Below are 19811 nucleotides of genomic sequence, written 5' to 3' on the forward strand. Positions count from 1 at the left end.
CTCTTCCTCTCGTCTCCTCCCTCTCGTCGCTTGTGTATTTTGTGCGTGAGTGGTGGTGGTGCGAGACGGAGTTCCGTCGAGAGATTGGTGCGAGTTCGTCGAAGGTTTGGTGCGTGGTTCGAGGGTGCTCGAGAGTTTGGTGCGAAGTGATTTTGTGCGGGAGTGTCGAGGGTTTTGTTCGAGATTTTCGTGCGACGTGTGTGTCGTGGGTTGTGCAAGTGTGGTGTGTGAAGTCGTGCGAGCGGTGTCCGTGTGGTGGCGCGACAGATCTGAGTCACGCGTGCGAGTGTGGGCGACGGAAATCGGACGGGTGTGGTGCGACGTTTCGGTTTTGTGCGCGTGGTGTGGTGTGGTGGTTCGGTCGCCGGAATTCTTTTGCCGGCGAGTTTTACCGGTATAATTCATGTACTTAACACCATATCAGTTTATTAGTTTATTTTTATATTTACTGTTTTTCGTAATTACGTAACTTGTATTTTAGTAATTAGTAATTATTAATTAGTAAGTAAAGTTGTGTAATAATTTACTAGAGTGTTTAACTAGTTAAGTTATTATTCTGTTTTTAAGTTAAAATTCTGGTTAGGTTTGTAATTGGAATAAGATGAAAGTAGGAAAAGTGTGTTTTATTATTAGTTAAAGTTATTATCGTATTATGCGTGACCTGTTTCATGGAGTCTGACTTTTGGGACATATGACTTACCTTTTGGACATGGAACTTGTTTGGACATGGAACTTACTTTTGGACATGGAACTTACCTTTTTGGACATATGACTTAACTTCTGGACATAAGACATGTTGGACTTATGACCCTTTTGGGTTGGTAAAGTAGTGGACTAATAACACTAACTAAGTTTAGTACTCACTAACTTTGACTTCTAAAAGACGTTAAATCCACTAGATTAGAATTGTAACGAAAGTTCTAGAATAAGGTTTTAACTATCGTTTAATTCGAATCGTTAGATCGTTATGGTCTTAGTACGTAGTAGTTGTTAGTGTTATCAAGGACGTAACACTAAAGCTTTGTATTAACGGTTTAGGTCCAATTTCATAAGCGGCTCGTTCAATTAAGTCAGCGAAAATTCTCCGCTACAAGGTACGTACCCGTACCAGTTTACTTTCAAGTTTTAGTATCATGATTAGGTTGCAGTTCATTTTAATGGAACCTAGTACCATGATAGGGAACATTTGATTGTGATTGTTTGGTTAGACGTTTATAACGTGAAATCAGTATGTCATTGAAACATGTTGCATTGAGATGCGAAGTTCTATCGTAGTGTAACATCAGCATTATTAATCTAATCCATGGTGTAATGAGTGTTACAAGAGATAAGATTGAGCTTTGTAAGTAAGAGAGCATATAAATGACTCTTTGAAGTTATAAAAGAATAGTTAGTAGTAAAAGAAGATTATGGCAATAACTTGTAGTTGGATTCCCTACAAGTATAGAATGGGGGAGTGTGGGACTTGTCTACACTCCTACGCAGGCCTACTGTGACGACAGTAGTGTCCTTATATTTTGATAACGTAGGCGAGAGAGGTTCGTTGATCTTGGGGGTATGCATACTAGAAGTGATGGGTGTGAGACGGAACAAAACCGTATTTGCATTCATCTAATAGACCAAGTTGTCTATTAAGGATTCAGTAGCCCGTATGATTCTAGTAAGATGACGGTGCCCGTTCGATGCCAAATAAAGAAAGACTAAAGGATGTGAGATAACGTAGTTTCATATAGCAGTTTGTAATGTGTGCATCATTTATGTTCATATGTTTTCGATGGTTCATTACGTACTCAGCATAGCTGATTCTGTGTGTTATTATGTGTTTGTTGACCTGTGATGAACCATTGACACTTCAATGGGGAGCAGACTAGGTGAGCTGGTGCTGCTGCATGATATCAAGCATACGGGGGCTAGTCTGTAGTTTTGAAGTTAAACATTTGGATTGAGTACCACTGAATTTTACAGAACGTTGTTAAATGGTTTGAGTTTGAATAAAAAGGGGTCATCAATGATTCCCGAGTTGTATTTACATTTTTCTATTCCGCTGCAATTTGGTTTTTGAGACAATGAATTTGAGTTACCGTATTTCTAATTATGCCTTGCTTTCCATCGCGGCGGTAACACTCCCAAAGTTGATGCGATGTAGCATTAGACGTGTATGGATTTTGGGGGCGTTACAACAAATTGTTAAATAATATTTGTGGGTATGCTTGAAAGTGCCAGTTAACGTCGGAGAAGAGGTACGAGGTTTCATCTCGCAAATAAGTTAAAATTAAAGGTTATAAGTAACAAAAAAATTTAAGGTTGCTTTTCACAAAATAGACATTATAATTTTTTTTTTTAAATTTTTCTATTTTTAATCTGGGTTGCTAAATGACACACTATCATTTCTTATTTACGCACCTAAATACATAATCCACATGTATTTATACACCACATCCATTCCATTGCTCTCTCTCATATCACCTAAGAGTTAGGCTTGTTGGGCCTCTAGGTGAGTAGTCCCGTGCGAAAACAACTCATTCATCTTACCACAGGTTTCGAAAGGGCCAAAAAAAAAAGTAATTTTAAGATGTCAAATAACAAACCTTTTTTAATTGCACAATTTTTTCACCAGTATGTAACTATGTGGTATTTCAAAATTTATGGAGCACCCTTATTGTTTCACAAATTCACCCGGCACTGTATCCCTTCCCTACTACGGTCGGTACTTTGTAAAAAAGGTCTTGAATTTCCCGCCATTTACCCTTCCAAGTTCCCCACTCTTCCTCCTACTTCAAACCCCAACTTTCTTCAGCTAGGGTTTATCTTTCTCATCATATCATCAATGGCGGAAATTCATCAAATTGCTCACCTACTCAACGAAACTCTCAACTCAAATGGCGAAGTTGTTCACAACGCCACAGAGCAACTGGATCGTCTCTCCGTCTCCTCCGATTTCCCTTTCTCTCTCCTCTCCCTTGCCACCGGTATTTCATTTTACTTGCTATCAACTATACTCCCCGCATCCCTTCAATCAACTGAATTTTCTTTATTGCGATTCTGAGTTTTTAATTTTGAACTTGATTTTACGGCGTAGGAGATGGAAATCGAGGTCAAAAAGTAGCTGCTGCTACATTTCTCAAGAACTTGATGAGACGGAATGTGTATGGGGAAGGTCATTCTGCTCCATTTAGTAAGGAATTTAAGGACAGGCTACTCGATTCGTTACTTCGAGTGGAATTGCCAATTCTTAGAGTCTTCGTTGAAGCGGTATCCTATTGTTTCTTGTAAAAATCGTCATAAATAATCTCAACTTTCGCCTATCTTCTCAATAGAATTCCATGTTTTTAGAGTGGCCTTCCTAAAAAAAAAAGTCAATGTGCTATTTTTCATGTGTTGCATATAGAAAATATAATGCTTCATTTTAGATTATTTTGAGGTCTTTGGTATTATTCCTAAAAGTTTGGATTGTGATGAGAAGATTAGGAAAAGTTGGGATTATTTATGTAGATGTTTCCTATTTTTTGTAGATGAAGTTCTCGATATCCATTTATTTGAGTTTTGTCTCTCCCTTTATGGAATCGTAAGGTTAAATTTACGTGTGCAATTTGCAGTTTAGTTTTGTTGTTGATGCTGAATTTGTGAAGAAGAACGCATGGCCTGAACTTGTGCCTCATCTTCGTTATGCTATCCAAAATAGTGATATTATAAGCGGAAATGCAAATTGCGGGATGTTAACTCTCAACGCGCTTAAAGCTCTTCAAACACTACTTAAGCCTTTCCAGGTAACTGTGATCCGCTGCTGGGTGTTACTTTTAGAAAATGGACATAACTTATAAGATACGAACGTACCATTTTCCTGAAAACTGTCTTGTTTGACCTTTTATGTTCTTCAGTATCAAACTTGACCATACAATTATATATTGATGTGTCAATTATATATATCAGGTAAGGTATTTTCCAATGTGAATCTAATGAGACTCTTCCCACATTGTGAATGAATGTATAATTTTCACTCCTCTGTAATTAGTTTTTTAGATTACAAATTTTTGTTAAAGAAGGTAGAGTGGGATAACTATTTGAATAGTGAGTCTATAATGTCTTCCTGGAATATTTTGGTATTATTTTATCTTTTCTCGAATTTACTGTTTATGTTTCAGTTGTAATATTCTCCAGTACTTCTTGAACCCAAAAGTTGCAAAGGAACCTGTCCCACCGCAGCTGGAACAAATTGCAAATGATATTTTGGTGCCTTTGTTGGCTATATTTCATAATTTTGCTGAAAAGGTTGATTACTGGCTTCTGCTGTTCTTTGCTTGTCCTCGTTTTACACTTATAATGTCTAAACACCAGAATATATCTACAGGATTTAGCTAATACAGGAAGTTCGAACATTGAGATAGAGAGTGTGCTTCTCATTGTCTGCAAATGCACATATTTTGCTGTAAGTCATTGAACATCCATATTGATGTGATAACTGACGTCTTATGTTCTTATGTAAATCTTTTATTCATCATTCATTCAGTGTATATGTCATTGACCTCTTATGTTCCTATATGTTTCTTTTAAAATTTCTCGTTTATGGTCTCAAAAAATACATCTAAAGTGCTATGGAAATAACTTAGTTCCGTAAGTGACACTGATTATGTAACTATTTTTTTTATTATATATTTTTCCTTCTAGCTGTATTTCTTCTATAAATTATGGCCTACTGCTGCGTCCTGTCGGCCTGCAGCTTTAAATGACTGGATAGGTGATGCATAAACACCTCTCGTCATTCCATACTTATATCTGATTGGAGCTTAAATTTTTAGGTCAGGTCATATATGCCAGAGTCTATTGTACCTCTGCTGCCTTCTTTCTGTGGTGACTTATGTGCCATTTTGGACTCATTAAGTCTTGTAGAATCAGTATCTTCAGAAGGGAGTCAGTATGTGAGATTAAAAACTGGGAAGAGGATCTTGCTTCTTTTCTGTGCCCTCGTTACTCGACACAGAAAGTATTCTGATAAGTAAGTTACCAGTGATTACACTATTCGTCTATTCCAGTGTGTGGAACTTCTTGACTCGTATTGATATTATTTTCCCCCTTGATTTCAGGTTGATGTCTGATATCATGAAACGTGTTCTGCACATTACGAGATTTAGTGCCAATATTAGTGTATGTATTCTACATTTATTTATTTTTTTGGAAATTTTCTCCAAGTTGACGATAAGGAAATCATTGAGCCGCATGCTAAGCAGTTTTGAATGTCTGGTATTTATGTTGGGCATTGATGGTGCACATGGTGCCTTTTGTTTTTGTCAATCTGTTGAAAGAAATTTGACTCATGCTAATTTGGGAAACTTATCAGTGAGGCTCATTAGATACACATGAGATGTTTCTGTCATGTCAAGGATCATAACAGTAGCAGACTGCAAATATCTCAAATCAAAATCACAGATTTTGCAGTTTTTATTTACGATATGAAACGTATAAAAGCAACTAGAGGGAGAAAAAGAGACCTTAATATGTATTGGGATCTATGTTACTTAGACTTGGTCGTGGTTGTTGGAACAATTATATATCCAACTATCCAAGTGTTTAACACCCCATGGCTCAAAATTTAGGACATGAATACGCTGTAGTTTTTGACACGTGTGTAGGAACACATAATACTAAATTTTGTAATATGCTCCCTCCGTTCCTTGTAGATCATTTTTCTTTTTCCCTTTTTGTTCATTCCATTTAGTTCTTTTTACTTTTACTTTATTTCATGTTTGATTAGAATTTTCTCTCTTCATTCACCTAACCTTACTACATGACATGGGACTCATTCTGGTCCATCATTTCTAGTTCACTTCTTCTCTCCTACTGAAAAACTTAATATAGGATCCAATGTCCATTTCCCAGTATCCCACCTTCATTATTTGGTTTCTGTTGCTACATGGACCATGAAGATCTTAAAGGAACAGAGTGAATTCCAAGTGACTTGAAGTGTTTGAGTGCAAGATAAAGTGTCATGCACAAATTTTATAACCATATCCTTGTTATGTCATGTCAACACTGATGGGAAACCAAAAAGCCAAGTGAAAGTAACATACTTGTGTGAAAATATATTGTTTGGCATTAGTGCTTCTTTTTCTCTTGTATTATGCTAAAAAATAGGTCCCTGAATCTCGAGCAAAACCTAGATTTGTAATTCTGAGAATTGGGATCTATTAATTTTGGAGTTTGAATATCTAGATGTTTACTGTATCGTGTCCCATATATCTAGTAAGGAATAAGTTCATTTGCTGCTTAAATAAGGTTATGCAGATTCAAGTTGGACAGAATAAACGTTTTTCATGTGACTATCACGACTGTTGTTCATTATGTCCGTATGGCCTTCTTTTATACAGTGATCCATATATATGGGGTTCAAGTTTCATTAATTAGGGTTGGTAATTGGCAAGAACTATCTGCCGTTTAGGCTTCTAACAAACTAAGAGTTGTTTTCATTGGGTTCAATAAGAATTTCCCATGACTTGATTTGTGAATTCTCTTTGTTGCTTTCACATTTGTGGAGAGAAATTTGTGTAACAACAGAACCCAATGTGAACCTTAAGGGTTTAGGGTGGTTCCAAACGTATAAGACGCTATTCCTAGTCAGCCTAGACTAGTATTGTATTGCTCCCAGCGTCCGGGAAACCCCTAGGAAGTAGCATTAAGTGAAAATAGCAACCCTTGATATACTAATACTATATATCAAACATAGTAATGTAATAATATTATTGACTTGATATTATTAGTGTATGATAATAATATAAATGAATGTAAAGTAATTGTGGCAACAATCTGAAATATGGAGGAAGGATCATCTCAATGGCTTTTGATGCAAGTATTGACCATTGAAATACTAATCCTCACCTTCATCTTCCTTGTATTAAGGTGGTTTGACTTTCATTACCCCTCTAATCCATTATCCCCAATCCAAGTATGCCCTAAATGAATTGTGTTTGTTCCCAACTTATGCAGAAGCTAGACCACTTATCAGAGAGGATCATCTCATTGGCATTTGATGTTGTTTCCCACATTCTGGAGACTGGTCCAGTGAGTTCTGCATTTTTTGTTATCATTAGTTATTACTATTTGTTATTTCTAAATGAATTTTCTATTGAGAACACATGCTGCAGTTCATCTTTAATATTTTGATTACCTTACTCTTCATCTAATTTTTTTATTTATAATAGCAACGCTTTGACTTTCATGCTCACTAACACATAACTCTGACCATCAATATCTCTAAGATTCAACCAGTAAAATTTTAAAAAGTTGATGATTTGAAAATATACATTTGACAGTAATGCAACAACATATTACATAATTAACATTTATTTTATACATATTAGCAAAGAATATGGTCACAATTTATATATGAATAGTATAAAAGTCAAAACTTTGCATTGAATATAGTCTTTTGGTTGTCTTGGTGGTTTTTGTGGTTGTATGGTTGACAAATATATATGCATAGGAAATTGAAATTTCTGGGAAGTGAAAATCTCTATTGTTGTTTGGTTGACATAAACATAGTAAGTACAACTTTTTGGGAATTTATTTCTGTCCAGTGAAGAAAATTGCTTACTGATTCCCTCCTAGGTAAGTAGAACTTGAATCTACTACCTGTGCTCATCTAAGCAATTTCTGAAATTCCCACAGCTTATGAGAATTGTTACTTCCTAAGTTCCTAAGTCTAACCAAACAACCATCAAGTTACTACAATACTCTAATACTGCCTTATCGTACAAAGTATTCTAATAGTGCCATTTGGAAGTAGGGATGGAGACTGGTTTCACCCCATTTTTCATCAATACTGGACTTTGCAATTTTTCCAGCGCTCATGATGAATGCAAAGGTTAGTTTCGTGCATGAACTTATCTACTGATACTTTCTTTTACGTCAAATATGTTGTCTTAGAGGCAAAATAATCAAGCAGTTTGATCTTTCTGTTATAACTAATTGAATCAGTGACGTTGGTTCTTTGATTATATTAGAAGCGTGATGAAGCATGTAAGAGATAGGTGCTCTAAAGTCTAAACTTCAAATTATGGGATTGTTTGAGAATAAATTTGCAGAATTTAACCACCGCTATCATGTAGATTTAGATTCATATTGCCTCCATTATAATGATATTTACTTGATATTCTTTGTCTTTCTTTAGACTTCACCACTTGTATCTTGTACTTAGGATATTTTGGATTGGGAAGAAGATGCAGATGAATTCATAAGCAAGAATTTACCGTCTGATCTGGTAGGATATTTTTTGGTCTTTCTCTCCAAGCTGTTCTTAGTTTAAGTTGGATTCTGTAACGAGGGCTTGCATTTACTTTCAGGAAGAAATATCTGGGTGGAGAGAGGATTTATTTACCGCCAGAAAAAGTGCTATGAATCTACTCGGTGTCATTTCTATGTCAAAGGTCAGTATAGATGCTTTCTTCTTTATTTGTGAAAGGAAATTGTATTCTGGTTTCTCATCGATTCAGGATCAAAGACCAGAAATCGTATCTTATCTCTTAATTCTTGTAGGGGCCTCCGTTGGTGACTGATAGTCATAGTTCTGTGTCATCTCTAAAACGCAAAAAGGGTGAAAAGAAGGGAAAAGACCAACGCTGTTCAGTTGGACAATTGCTAGTGCTTCCTTTTCTGTCGAAGTTTCCAATTCCTAGTGATGCAAATGCTTCTGATACTAGTATATCAGATAAGTAAGTTACTGATTACCATCGGTTTTTGGCAGTCCTAATCTTCAGTTGTATCCACTATCCACTATCCACTTCCCTGTTTCGTGCTTAATTATTTGACTAAGTAATTGTAGAGTGTTGCCATGGTATCCTTTTTGTGATACTTCTATTTTGACAGTATGATGCTTAATGCTTATCATAGATTCTCATATGGACTGCGTCCGCAAGCCTTTGTTATGATGGAGTATGGACTGGGTCTGCAAGATTTGTTATGATGTAATTGTAGAGTGTTGTAATTATTTTTGCTGATGAAGTTAGTGTAACTGCTATGAGTTATGCTTCTTATATATTAATAATTTGAATGCATAAAAATGGTAACTGTAACATGGTCATGTATAAATGATCGCTCAAAAATATAAAAGATTTACTTATACATGGGTGTACAATAAGCTTATTGTGGGCCGTGTCCATGCAATATGGATTTAATATTCATAACCCTTTTCCCTTTATGTTTAAGAGACTATTTGTATTGGATAAAATGCATTTAGTTGCTCTGCATCTGTCTTCTTATCTGTTTCTCCATGTCAATGACAGTTATTATGGCGTTCTTATGGGATATGGTGCTCTACAGGATGTAAGAATGTCTTCCTCTATTGGCCTAATAAGTTATGATAAATATTATTTTTTGGTTATAAGTTTTTCGTATGTTTTTTGTGACAGTACTTGGGAGAGCAGAATCCCGAACACACAGCAACCTTGCTGAGGAATCGGGTGCTACCGCTGTACAAGGTGTCCATAACCCATCCTTATTTGCTTGCTGCTGCAAATTGGATACTTGGAGAGCTTGCATCTTGTCTACCTGAAGTTAGTACTTTGTGATATCCTATTGCTTCCTCTTTTATCTCATTGTATTTTGTCTGAGACTTGCAGATATTCAATCCACCGCTGCTTGTTGCTTCTTCCAGTTTTCTGAAGGGTACTTATTCTCTGAGATTTTTGGTTTGCAGGCTATGGCAGCTGATGTGTATTCTGCATTGCTCAAAACACTGGTGATATCTGATTGTGAAGATATGTCTTGTTATCCTGTGCGAGCAAGTGCTGCTGGGGCAATGATCAAGCTTCTTGAAGTAATCCCTTTCCTAGATTAGACTGGTTGGTTTATCTTATTCTATGCCTCTTTGGCTTTCATTCTGAAAAATATATTCAACACTTTGCAGAACGAGTTCCTGCCACCTGATTGGTTACCACTTCTCCAAGTAGTCATTGGTAGAATTGGTAATAAAGAAGAGGAGATTTCCATGTTATTTCAGCTTCTTAGTTCTGTGGTGGAGGCTGGAGAGAAAGATGTAGCAGTTCATATACCTTTAGTTGTATCACAGTTGGTTGATGCAATTGCCAACTATATGCCTTCCAACATAGAGCCATGGCCTCAAGTAAGTTCAGGCCTTCTTCCTCGAGCAATATACTATATTTGTTTATCTATCGCTGCCTGAGAAAATACAACTCTATGTCAAGAATCGTGAAAATGGATTTTAGAGGCGTCAGGGATCAATTGATTCTAGTTTCTACTGTAGTTTAAGATATATTTTCTTTTTTTTCACAAAAAAAAAGAAAGAAAAAAACTTATTGTAGCATACAAATGGAAAGACTTGATTTTGGCTTAGAAGTTAGCAATTATTGTGTTGTGGTTAAGAGTGGCATTAAGCTGTGACATATATCCACAACTTCACTGTCTTCTGATTTTTTGTGGATTCAACAGCGTGGTGTAACTTTCCTAGAACCCAGGATTGCTGATTACTGTTCTAGTGTGGCAGGTCGTCATAGTCTGTGCCTGAAATTAGTTGTCTGCAGCCTATTGCTGCTATAATAGCTTATAGTGCGAAAAAATGGTAGGATGTTCTAGATTGCCAATGTCTGAGTCTCTGAATGCTAGCCTTGGAATCCAGTGATAAGAATAATACACAAGGGTTAAAGCATCTTCTTGTTTCTCTATTTAAGGGCATGCTTGGATTGAGGGTAATGCATTAAGAGTAACAAAAGTCAATTATAAGGAAACTTAAGGTGTTTAGAGGAAATTATGAAGGGGAAGTGGTGGTGAAAAGGATAAGCTAGTGTTGGTACAAAGAAAAGGGAATGTAAGGATGAAAATGTTACCCTCGTTATGGGGGGTAATTGACTAATTGTTACCCACCACCCTGGTGGTAATTGTTACCCTTATTTAGGGGTAATAACTTCTTTGTCCCTCCCTTCTCATCACAACAACACTACATCATTCCCCTTGCAACCACCTCAATTCACCTTCAATCTCCTTTAATTCAGGTGATTTGACTTCTATTACTCTCCCAATCCATACCCCAATCCAAGCATGCCATTACATAAAATTAGGTATAAACAATCCATGTGTAATGTACGTGTCACATTAAAGAATCATAAAACCGTGCTAGTTCAAATAGCAATGCATAAACAATCCTTAATTTGCTTGGCTTTTCTTAAAAGAATGAATATGAAATGAAGGGAGTGTATATTATGCTCGAAGAAGTATAAGAGTTTGCTTTTCAGCATTGTTACATGGAACGTAGAATGTTCCGGAATGTGGTACGGAAACGGGACGCGGAACACAGCCTCTAGAGTAAACCAGATGGACTCCTAAACCATGTACCACGTTCCACGTTTCGGGACGCGTCCCCTGGAACGTGGCCACGTACCACGTTCCCGGTATCAATGCTTTTTAGGCATCACTACCATAGTTCTTGTCCTATCATGGTGTTTGGAGTTAGATATATCTCTTAGAGTTATAGTCGGATGCAGTGTTACCTGATTCGCCATCTAATTCGCCTTTTGAATTCGCCAATTCGCCCAAAATGGGCCAAGAAATGAACCAAAACCCACCATAATTCACTTTTCTCAATTCGCAATTCGCGGGGGAATTAGGGAATTAGATAACACTGGTCGGATATTTTTTTTTCTGGCAGCTGCTGGTTAAAATCAATTTTGATGTACAATGGCAATGTATAGGCCGAATGCGCTAAAAGTCAGCAATGTCCATTATGAGGTTGTGGTTTTGACGTTTCGTCATCTTCTACAGTAAATTAGTCGGCTGTTCATGGATCATACATTTTGGTATCATGAGAGAGAACTGGATTTGCCATAATTGAGATGTTTAGGGTTTTTTTGTCAGAAAGGACCTAATAAAATACAAGTTTTGTGGGGAAGGACCTAATAAATTTTTTTTGTCTAAAAGGACCTAATAAAATACTTTCGATTGTGAACAGGAACCACTTTATGAATTTCCAGCCAAATTTACCATTTACCGACATTGACCCTTTTCTTTACCCCTAGTTGACTCTTTAATGTTTTGTTCCTATTACCGTAAAATTAGGAGGAGAAGAGAAATTACTGTAAAATTAAGAACCATAATTTGAGATATTGAGAAAAACGTATAATAGGAGCCTTAAATTTCAAAAACCCTTAAACATTGAGGGAGAAAAATTTGAAGAGCAAAAAATACCTTGGATTTGATGAAGGTTGCAGGATAAGATCGAATAGGTTGATGCTTCCCTTCAATGGAGATTGCGCTGTTGGGAGGAAAGTGTGAGAATTCAATATGTTTGGGTCAATTAAAATAGGAACAAAACATTAAAGAGTCAACTAGGGGTAAAAAAAAAGGGTCAACGCCGGTAAATGGTAAATTTGGCCGGAATTTCATAAAGTGGTTCCTGTTCACAATCGGAAGTATTTTATTAGGTCCTTTTTGACAAAAAAAAAATTTTATTAGGTCCTTACCCACAAAACTTGTATTTTATTAGGTCCTTTATGACAAAAAACCCAGATGTTTATTTTGCACAAGCATAGATGATTTGTGGTTTTGGAGCTATGCTTTCTTTGGTCTTCATGATAGTTGATTTTTGACTTAAAACTTAAGAGAACTTACGATTTAAAATTACGGATAGATTCTTAGGACGTTGAGTGTGTTCATGTTTGTCTTAAAGTTCTGCTATTTCATTGACAAATCTTATGCGATACATGGTTGTTGCTTGCCAAGTCCTTGTCCTATTTATTTTTCCCTTTCTTTGGTCTCTTATCTTTCTATAAACAGTGTTGATTTTTTCTGTCTGGACTTTAGTTCATCTGCTAGTGTAATTTCTTAGATCTTAACAAGTGTACCTTCGTTTTTGTGGCAGGCGGTTACACAGGGATTTGCAACTCTAGCTGTAATGGCTAAATCTTGGCAAAATACAGTACCTGAAGAAGATGAAGAGGACGACTTAAATGAAAAGTGGGCTACTGATCAGAAAACAATGGCTATAGCTTTTTCTGCCCTCTTGCAGCAGGCTTGGCTTGGAACCAAGGAACTGGTGGTGAGTCTTAAACTACAACATAAGCAGCGCATTAAAATTTTTAACTTAATTCATAATTGGTATTCAATCATTGTGTATATATGTTTTTAGTTCACCTTACCGTTCTGTTCGCTCATATAGTTTATGCTTCTCTGAACATACTCTTTGAACATCATCTATTAACTATTCATGTCAATGCTTTAAATTGATGCCTCTTCTCAATTTAATAGATATAATTAGCATGCAATGCTGACCCTCTATTGTTGATGGATATATGTTTTTAATTCACAGTACTGTTCTGTTTGCTCCCTTTTTTCTTTGTCAATGTAGTTTATGCCTCTCTGAACATACTCTTTGAACATCATCTATTAACTATTCACGTCGATGCTTTAAATTGATGCCTCTTCTCAATTTAATAGATATAAATATATAATCAGCATATAATGCTGACCCTCTATGGTCACCTCACTATTCTAAGTATACTTGCTTTTACAGGATAAAATATGAAAATTTTGAAGTTAATTTTTTATCTAAAGTATTTTTCTGTATAGAACAGTTTAATCAGCAAACTCCTTGATTCAGACGGTCAGACCGCATGAGAGTAGACTGAGGTGTATTCACTGTATTGAGTATTGACTTATAAAGGATGAACTTTTAGGTTGGCGATTTTATCTGGTTGTAATAGGAATAATATTATTTAATGAGTTGAGGGATCTCACTGCCATTCAACTGACGTATGGTTGAGAATTACACTTGAAAATGTATGAGTGACACGGAGAGGGCACTTACATGGCCATTTTAGCTTTACTTTCTGCAGAAGGCAGGGTTTTCATTTAGCTATTAAGCTTTCTATGTCCTGATTTCATTATTCAAAATTTCAGAAAGGTTTATTCATTTTGCTTGTGCTGACAATTGTCAGGGTGATGATGGCACTTCACCTCAATCATGCATTGATGATGCATCGTCAATGCTGTGTTTTATTATCCAGTCCAGTACTAGCAATGATGTTCTTTTAGAACTCAAAGTGTCAGATTTGTTGTCAGTTTGGGCCGAGCTCATTGCTGATTGGCATGGGTGGGAAGAAGCAGAGGACTTAGCTATCTTTGACTGCATTAAGGAGGTTGTTAGTCTAGAAAAGAACCTTGGCCTGCCAAATTTTTTCATTGCAAAGATGCCTTCACCACCAGCTCCTCCTGTACCAGAAAAGTCTCTTATTGAAAATATGGCAGCATTTATATGTGAGGCCATCTCACAGTATCCTTCCGCTGTGTCAAGGGGTTGTGCATGTGTCCATATCCTTCTGCATATGCCATGTTATTCTTCTGATACAGAAGAAGTCAAGCGTTCACTGGTTGTTGCTTTTAGTCATGCTGCAGCATCTAGATTCAGAGAAGTTCAAAGCAAACCTTGTCCTCTTTGGAAACCGCTGTTGCTTGCAGTATCATCATGTTATCTGTATTATCCTGATGCAGTCCAAATGGTACTAGAAAATGTTGAAAAAGGTGGTTTCATGGTATGGGCATCTGCTGTCAATTCCATTTCCTCTACCTCATTCACACCGAACACTTCAACAGAATCAGAAATTAAATTAACTGGTAGGTTAATTCTGGCTTCCGATTCTAATTTTCGTGATTTTTGGCTCATAATTTCTCTTTACTACAATATGTAATCTTCATCATCTACATTACCTGTGTTGCTCCTTTTATTCAAAGTCGATGGTTCCAGTTTCTCTTAATCTTAACCAATTAAAGCAGATTTTCCCATGGTTTTTCTTGGTGCTATGGATAATTTAAGGGTTCTGATTTACGAATTTGTTCTTGTTCCCGAATAATCTAATTCATTATAGTTAAGTTTTGTTTAAGCTCAAGTGGGGGATGGATTGCTTCCAGTTGTTCAGATAAGTGACTTTGTAATTGTTGCACTGCACACAAGAGATTGATCTTATGTTAAAGAGCAAGTTACATATCACCAATACAACAAGAACACCACCACCAAGAATGAACAAACCCAATATGAGTCCTACAATTGGCTGTATTTGGGTGCTAAATTACTTTCTTGTTAAAGTAAAACAGTTCTGCTGTTCATAGTCTGTTTCAACACGGCAACACCCAAGCCAAGCAGATATAGTTTGCTTTAGCTCTATTTATGGCTGCATTAAGTGGCAACAACCGATCTTGAATTTTATGTTGCAACTTGGGAATTCTGCTATAAGCTTCGTGGAACGTCTTTTAAATGATTTGCCAATGAATGGTTCTTCTTGTTGTTGTGACATGTACATAGATCCTGTGTTTTTAGCTAAGTGAAGAGCAAAAAACCTATCTGATCGATGGTTGCAATGTTGCATGCCTAAACTTCTCAGATAATCTGCGATGTTTCCTGATTAATTTTTGGGTTTATCCTCTTATGCGACAATACTTCATCACAGGGATGCCATGAGCCCATAACCACCCGCTCCCTCTTCTCTGAAAGATGCATTAAGTTTAGTTGTTTTTCCACTATTAATTTCTCTTTTTTTTATGCTATATTAGCTTCGAGGTTTTGCTATTCAATAAGTGAGACATGGCTACTATTGCTTCCTTGATTTCAGTTTTCACTCTTGCCAAGGTGGTTGATCAATTATTAACTATGGGAAGTTCAACTGGTGGCATATTAAGGGAATGCTTTAGTTCACTGTTGGCGTCATTTTTACGGTTGAAAGAAATTCAGGAAGAAAAGGGCACAGATGAAGAAATTGAAGAACCTGAAGATGAAGAGGAAGAGGAAACTGATGATGATGACGACGAGGTTTGACCTATGTCGCTTCTCTTTCATATCCAACTCTAGTTATCCAAGTTGCTCACTTTAGATTCAGAGGTGTATTTCTCCTTTCATTACATCATTAAAATTGAAAGGAACTGTAGTGAAAAACTGGAATCTGGGCAAATAAAAAGAATTTGAGGAAAGGGTTATCGTGCTCATGTACCATGATGATGTGAGAACTTTGTATATCTATCAAGGAAATGAATATGGATGCTTGAGATTTTTTAATAAAACGGCATATGCAACTTCAACTTCATGTGATGTAGCTTTTTACATCTTCATTAATGTGTCCTCAATTGGTGAGATTTTTGATGTAAAAAAAAACATGGTGGTATTAGGACTCTGATGCTGATGTACATGAAGAAACTGAAGAGGAGTTTCTAGAAAGATATGCTGAGGCTGCTGCTGCTTTGAAAAACGGAGCTCTTGCTGAAGAAGGGGACTCTGAAGATTTTGATGAAGAACCTGAACTGGGTTAGGCATCTACTCTCACATTTTTTTGCACAATATATATTATCCCATTTTACATTTTGCTCATTTGCACAAAATATGTGAAATTTTTGATGCTTGGGAGCACATAGTTCTAGGTGCTCCCGAGAGCACCGGGAACACCTAAGTATTTGTAGACCACTTCAGCAGAGAAAGTTGTACTCCCTCCATCCTATAGTTTTTACATGCTATTCAATTTTGGGTTTTTGTGGTTTTCTAATTGTTGGCTAGATCTTTAATTTCCATTTAACAAATACTCACACAGACATTCTCTTCCCACTTTCCAGATGCTTATTACTTTATTGCAACACTTGCCTTCTTTAGTAGTTTTTCAATTGATGCAACACTTCTATAAATACAAAAAGATATACCAACTGCCAACACATGGGACTACTTGCACTAAACAATTTTTCTCTCCCCTTAAATTAACATAGATGTTAACACAATACCCACTTCCAACTCCCACCTAAATCTCTGTGCCAAAGGCAAGTGTTGTATTAATTTTGGAGCCGAGGAAGTAATCAACTTGCTTGCTAATTTGTCCATTTCTTAACACTGACGGAATTTAAACTAGTGCGAACACTGGGTTAAGGACACATAACTAAAGACACAGATAATTAAACAAACATGCATGTCTGTTTCCCTTTTTCAAACAAAGCTTCAGAAAATACGAAAATAGAAGAATATCTACACCAATGCAGGTGGACATGCGTTGACATAGTGGATAGAGTTATTAGGCCCATGCAAAGGCAAAATAATTGCATGCTTCTGTGCTAGGGTGATGATTTTAGCACATGAACTAACATACATGCTTTATCTTGTGAGTAAAATTTCCTATATATGTAACACGATTGGGACTAGGCTTTGCTGATGTTGCTGTTGTTTATGTCTCACAAGTGAGTGTGAAAACAAACTCAATGAATTCTAATTGTTTCCTGTAATGCAAGCTTGTAAGGACTCTGTTTTTTGAGTATTGCTTTTCAGAAAAATCGATTTAGGGTTTTCTTTCTCTTCAATGTTACATTGTTACTCCAACTTTGATATTATTCTTTATACGCTTTTTTTACCATATAATCCTGACAAAATTTTTTTGGCACCATATACCCTCTCAACTTTCTAAATTCACCATATGCCCTCCACTTTTTAAAAAATACATCCACTTGCCCTTAATGAGTAACGGCTTGAACGTTCGTGAGTCATTAACCCCCTAATTCCCCCTAACCCTAATTAACTAACCTAAATCCTACCCCCTCTAGCTTTAATTAACCCTAAACCGTACCCTAATCCCCCTAAACTTTAAACCCTAAACCCTAACCACACACCCACCACCCTTCCCCGACAGCCTCACCCCCCGTTGCCCTTCTCCTCCGCATCCCCCATCCCTCGTCCCCTTCCCCCCGCAATATTTAGCAGGGGGAGGAAGGGTGGCGATTCAGCAGGGGAAGAGAGCGAGGGGGTGGTGTGATTCAGCAAGGGAAGAGGAGGGAGAGGGCGGGTGGCATGATTCAACAGGGGAAAGGGAGGGGTGGTGGTGTGGTAGTGGGGGAAGGGGTAAGGGGTAAGGGGTAAGAGGTGGGGGAGGGTGATTAGGGTTTGGCTTAGGTTTAAGTTAGTTAATTAGGGTTAGAAGGGAGATTAGGGGTTAATTTTTAACGGACCTTAACACCGTTAGTCATTCAGAGTAATGGTTGTATTTTTTGAAAAGTGGAGGGTATATGGTGAATTTAGAAACTTGCGATGGTATATGGTGCAAAAAAAAATTTGTCAGAGGTATATGGTGAAAAACCGTTCTTTATAGGAACTTTATGCAATAGTTTAGAATATTGTATCCTTGCACTCAGGTCAAAATCTTTAGTGTCCTAAATTCTAATTCATGGCTAGTCAATTTGAATATGTACCCATACACAACATCCGTACAGCCAATACTCGAGTTTATGAACATAGGTTATCTTTTAGACAAATTGTTTAGGCTGGTCAAGCTGCCCTGCGCAAGCTGACAGCAATCCTGGTGCTATTTTTTTTTTGGTAGAATCCTGGTGTTGTCAACCTCCCACTATTGATTCTTTTTGTTATATGCGCAGGTTCAGTTGAAGATCTTGATCCACAGATAATACTGCAATCATTACTTGAGAGGTATCATGGAATTCTTATAAAACAAGAGTCTCTATCTCCAGAGCTTATCTCAAGTTTGCTAAGCATCTTTCCAGAGTACACCACGTTCTTTCAGTGAGCTGATTGTGTCCATTCTGTTCACCCAGTATGTATTTAAATCACCCATATTCCTTCGAGCCAACACATTCAGATTGGATCCCATATTGTGATCATTTTTTCTTCTATTGATTCGTTGAATTATATTGGAGTATGTCTTGTATATGATTGAGTGCACAATTCTGTTTCATTTTATCAAGGAACTACAGCATCTATCAGATGAAGATGCTGTCATTTTTTTTTTTTATGTTTGTGAGAGCTTTATATTTGTTGTAGAGATTGTGAAAACTTTGTTAATGCTGATTAATGAAGATTCAAAATAACTTAGCCAATTGTGTATGATGCTAATTTGGATATTTGAAATCTCAGTTTAGGTCATGGAAATACACTGAAAAAATTATCTTTTGGGTAATAAACTTATCATTGTAAAAGCAAGAATTGCTCTAACATTCAAAATAACAAAAAGCTGCTCATTATCTATGAAGGCAACATTGAACTAGAGAATTTTGATTGATTAAAAGCAATATTCATCAATAAATTAGCCTGAAAGAGAACGTGTATCAATATTCCATTAAACTAACTTCAATAAAAAGCAATCAAAAGAGGCAACAGGTAAACTTAACAAACAACTTTATATACGCTCATCAACAATAACAACGAACTGAAAAATCATTCAATCTTCATATCTCTCAAAGAAGTACTATAATCTAATTCAAAAATCTCCTAAAAACACGGATGACATCTAACTTAGTTGACGAATTCCTGTGGGTGGCACCCAAAATCTGATATCGAATTCTGTCTGACATCACCAAACTTAGTCACAACTCACAAGAGGAACCTCAGAATTCTGATTGTTGTATATAAGGGTGAAGCCGCACTTGCCGCAGGAAAGACGGTCAAAGTGAGAAGCCATGAAAGAGCCAGCACCACATTGAGGAGAAGGGCATTCCTTCCGCAATCTTTGGAGGTTTGAAGAGTTATCATCATCTTCATTAACCTTGTACAGCTTCAGTACCGCGAGAGGCTCTTTCTTCTTCTCATGGTGGTTCTTCTTTGGCGTTGTAAATGTCTTCTTCTTGTGCTTCTTGCCGCCCATCTTCTTTCTGTTATTTTTTTTTTTGAGGGGGGTTTTGTCAAGGAAATTCTGAAACATGCAGAAGGATTTAGGGTTTTATATACCTTGCATGAGTTACCTCACTAGCTACGTCATTGCTCGACCCTCATAGGCACAGACCCAATTTCCTGATATTAACCTAATCCAAACTCGATTCATGAATATGTTTTTCCTTATGTATAAAGT

General features: G+C 36.8%; 1 protein-coding gene across 4 annotated transcripts; it reads left to right on the top strand.

Annotated features, from left to right (window-relative positions):
* The first annotated feature begins 2725 nt into the window (after positions 1-2725).
* Positions 2726-18843, top strand: LOC104889132 (hypothetical protein). Of its 4 annotated transcripts, XM_010674277.4 has the most exons (21): positions 2733-2969; positions 3080-3252; positions 3597-3767; positions 4159-4269; positions 4349-4426; positions 4797-4993; positions 5082-5142; positions 6979-7053; positions 7778-7855; positions 8189-8251; positions 8334-8417; positions 8527-8702; positions 9273-9312; positions 9399-9542; positions 9686-9805; positions 9896-10111; positions 12860-13036; positions 13935-14610; positions 15603-15799; positions 16153-16288; positions 18385-18843. In XM_010674277.4, the coding sequence occupies exons 1-21, from the start codon at positions 2828-2830 to the stop codon at positions 18531-18533; spliced, it is 3264 nt and encodes a 1087-aa protein (XP_010672579.2). In that variant the 5' UTR covers positions 2733-2827; the 3' UTR covers positions 18534-18843. The 4 variants fall into 4 exon arrangements, with proteins under 4 accessions (XP_048497238.1, XP_048497237.1, XP_010672579.2 ...); XM_048641279.1 differs by lacking the exon at positions 2733-2969 and having other exon boundaries at positions 3080-3175; XM_048641281.2 differs by lacking the exons at positions 16153-16288; positions 18385-18843 and having other exon boundaries at positions 2726-2969; positions 15620-15759.
* Positions 18844-19811: the final 968 nt, after the last annotated feature.

The sequence above is a fragment of the Beta vulgaris genome, chromosome 3, assembly GCF_026745355.1.
Source record: "Beta vulgaris subsp. vulgaris cultivar EL10 chromosome 3, EL10.2, whole genome shotgun sequence".
NCBI classification, from domain to species: domain Eukaryota; kingdom Viridiplantae; phylum Streptophyta; class Magnoliopsida; order Caryophyllales; family Amaranthaceae; genus Beta; species Beta vulgaris.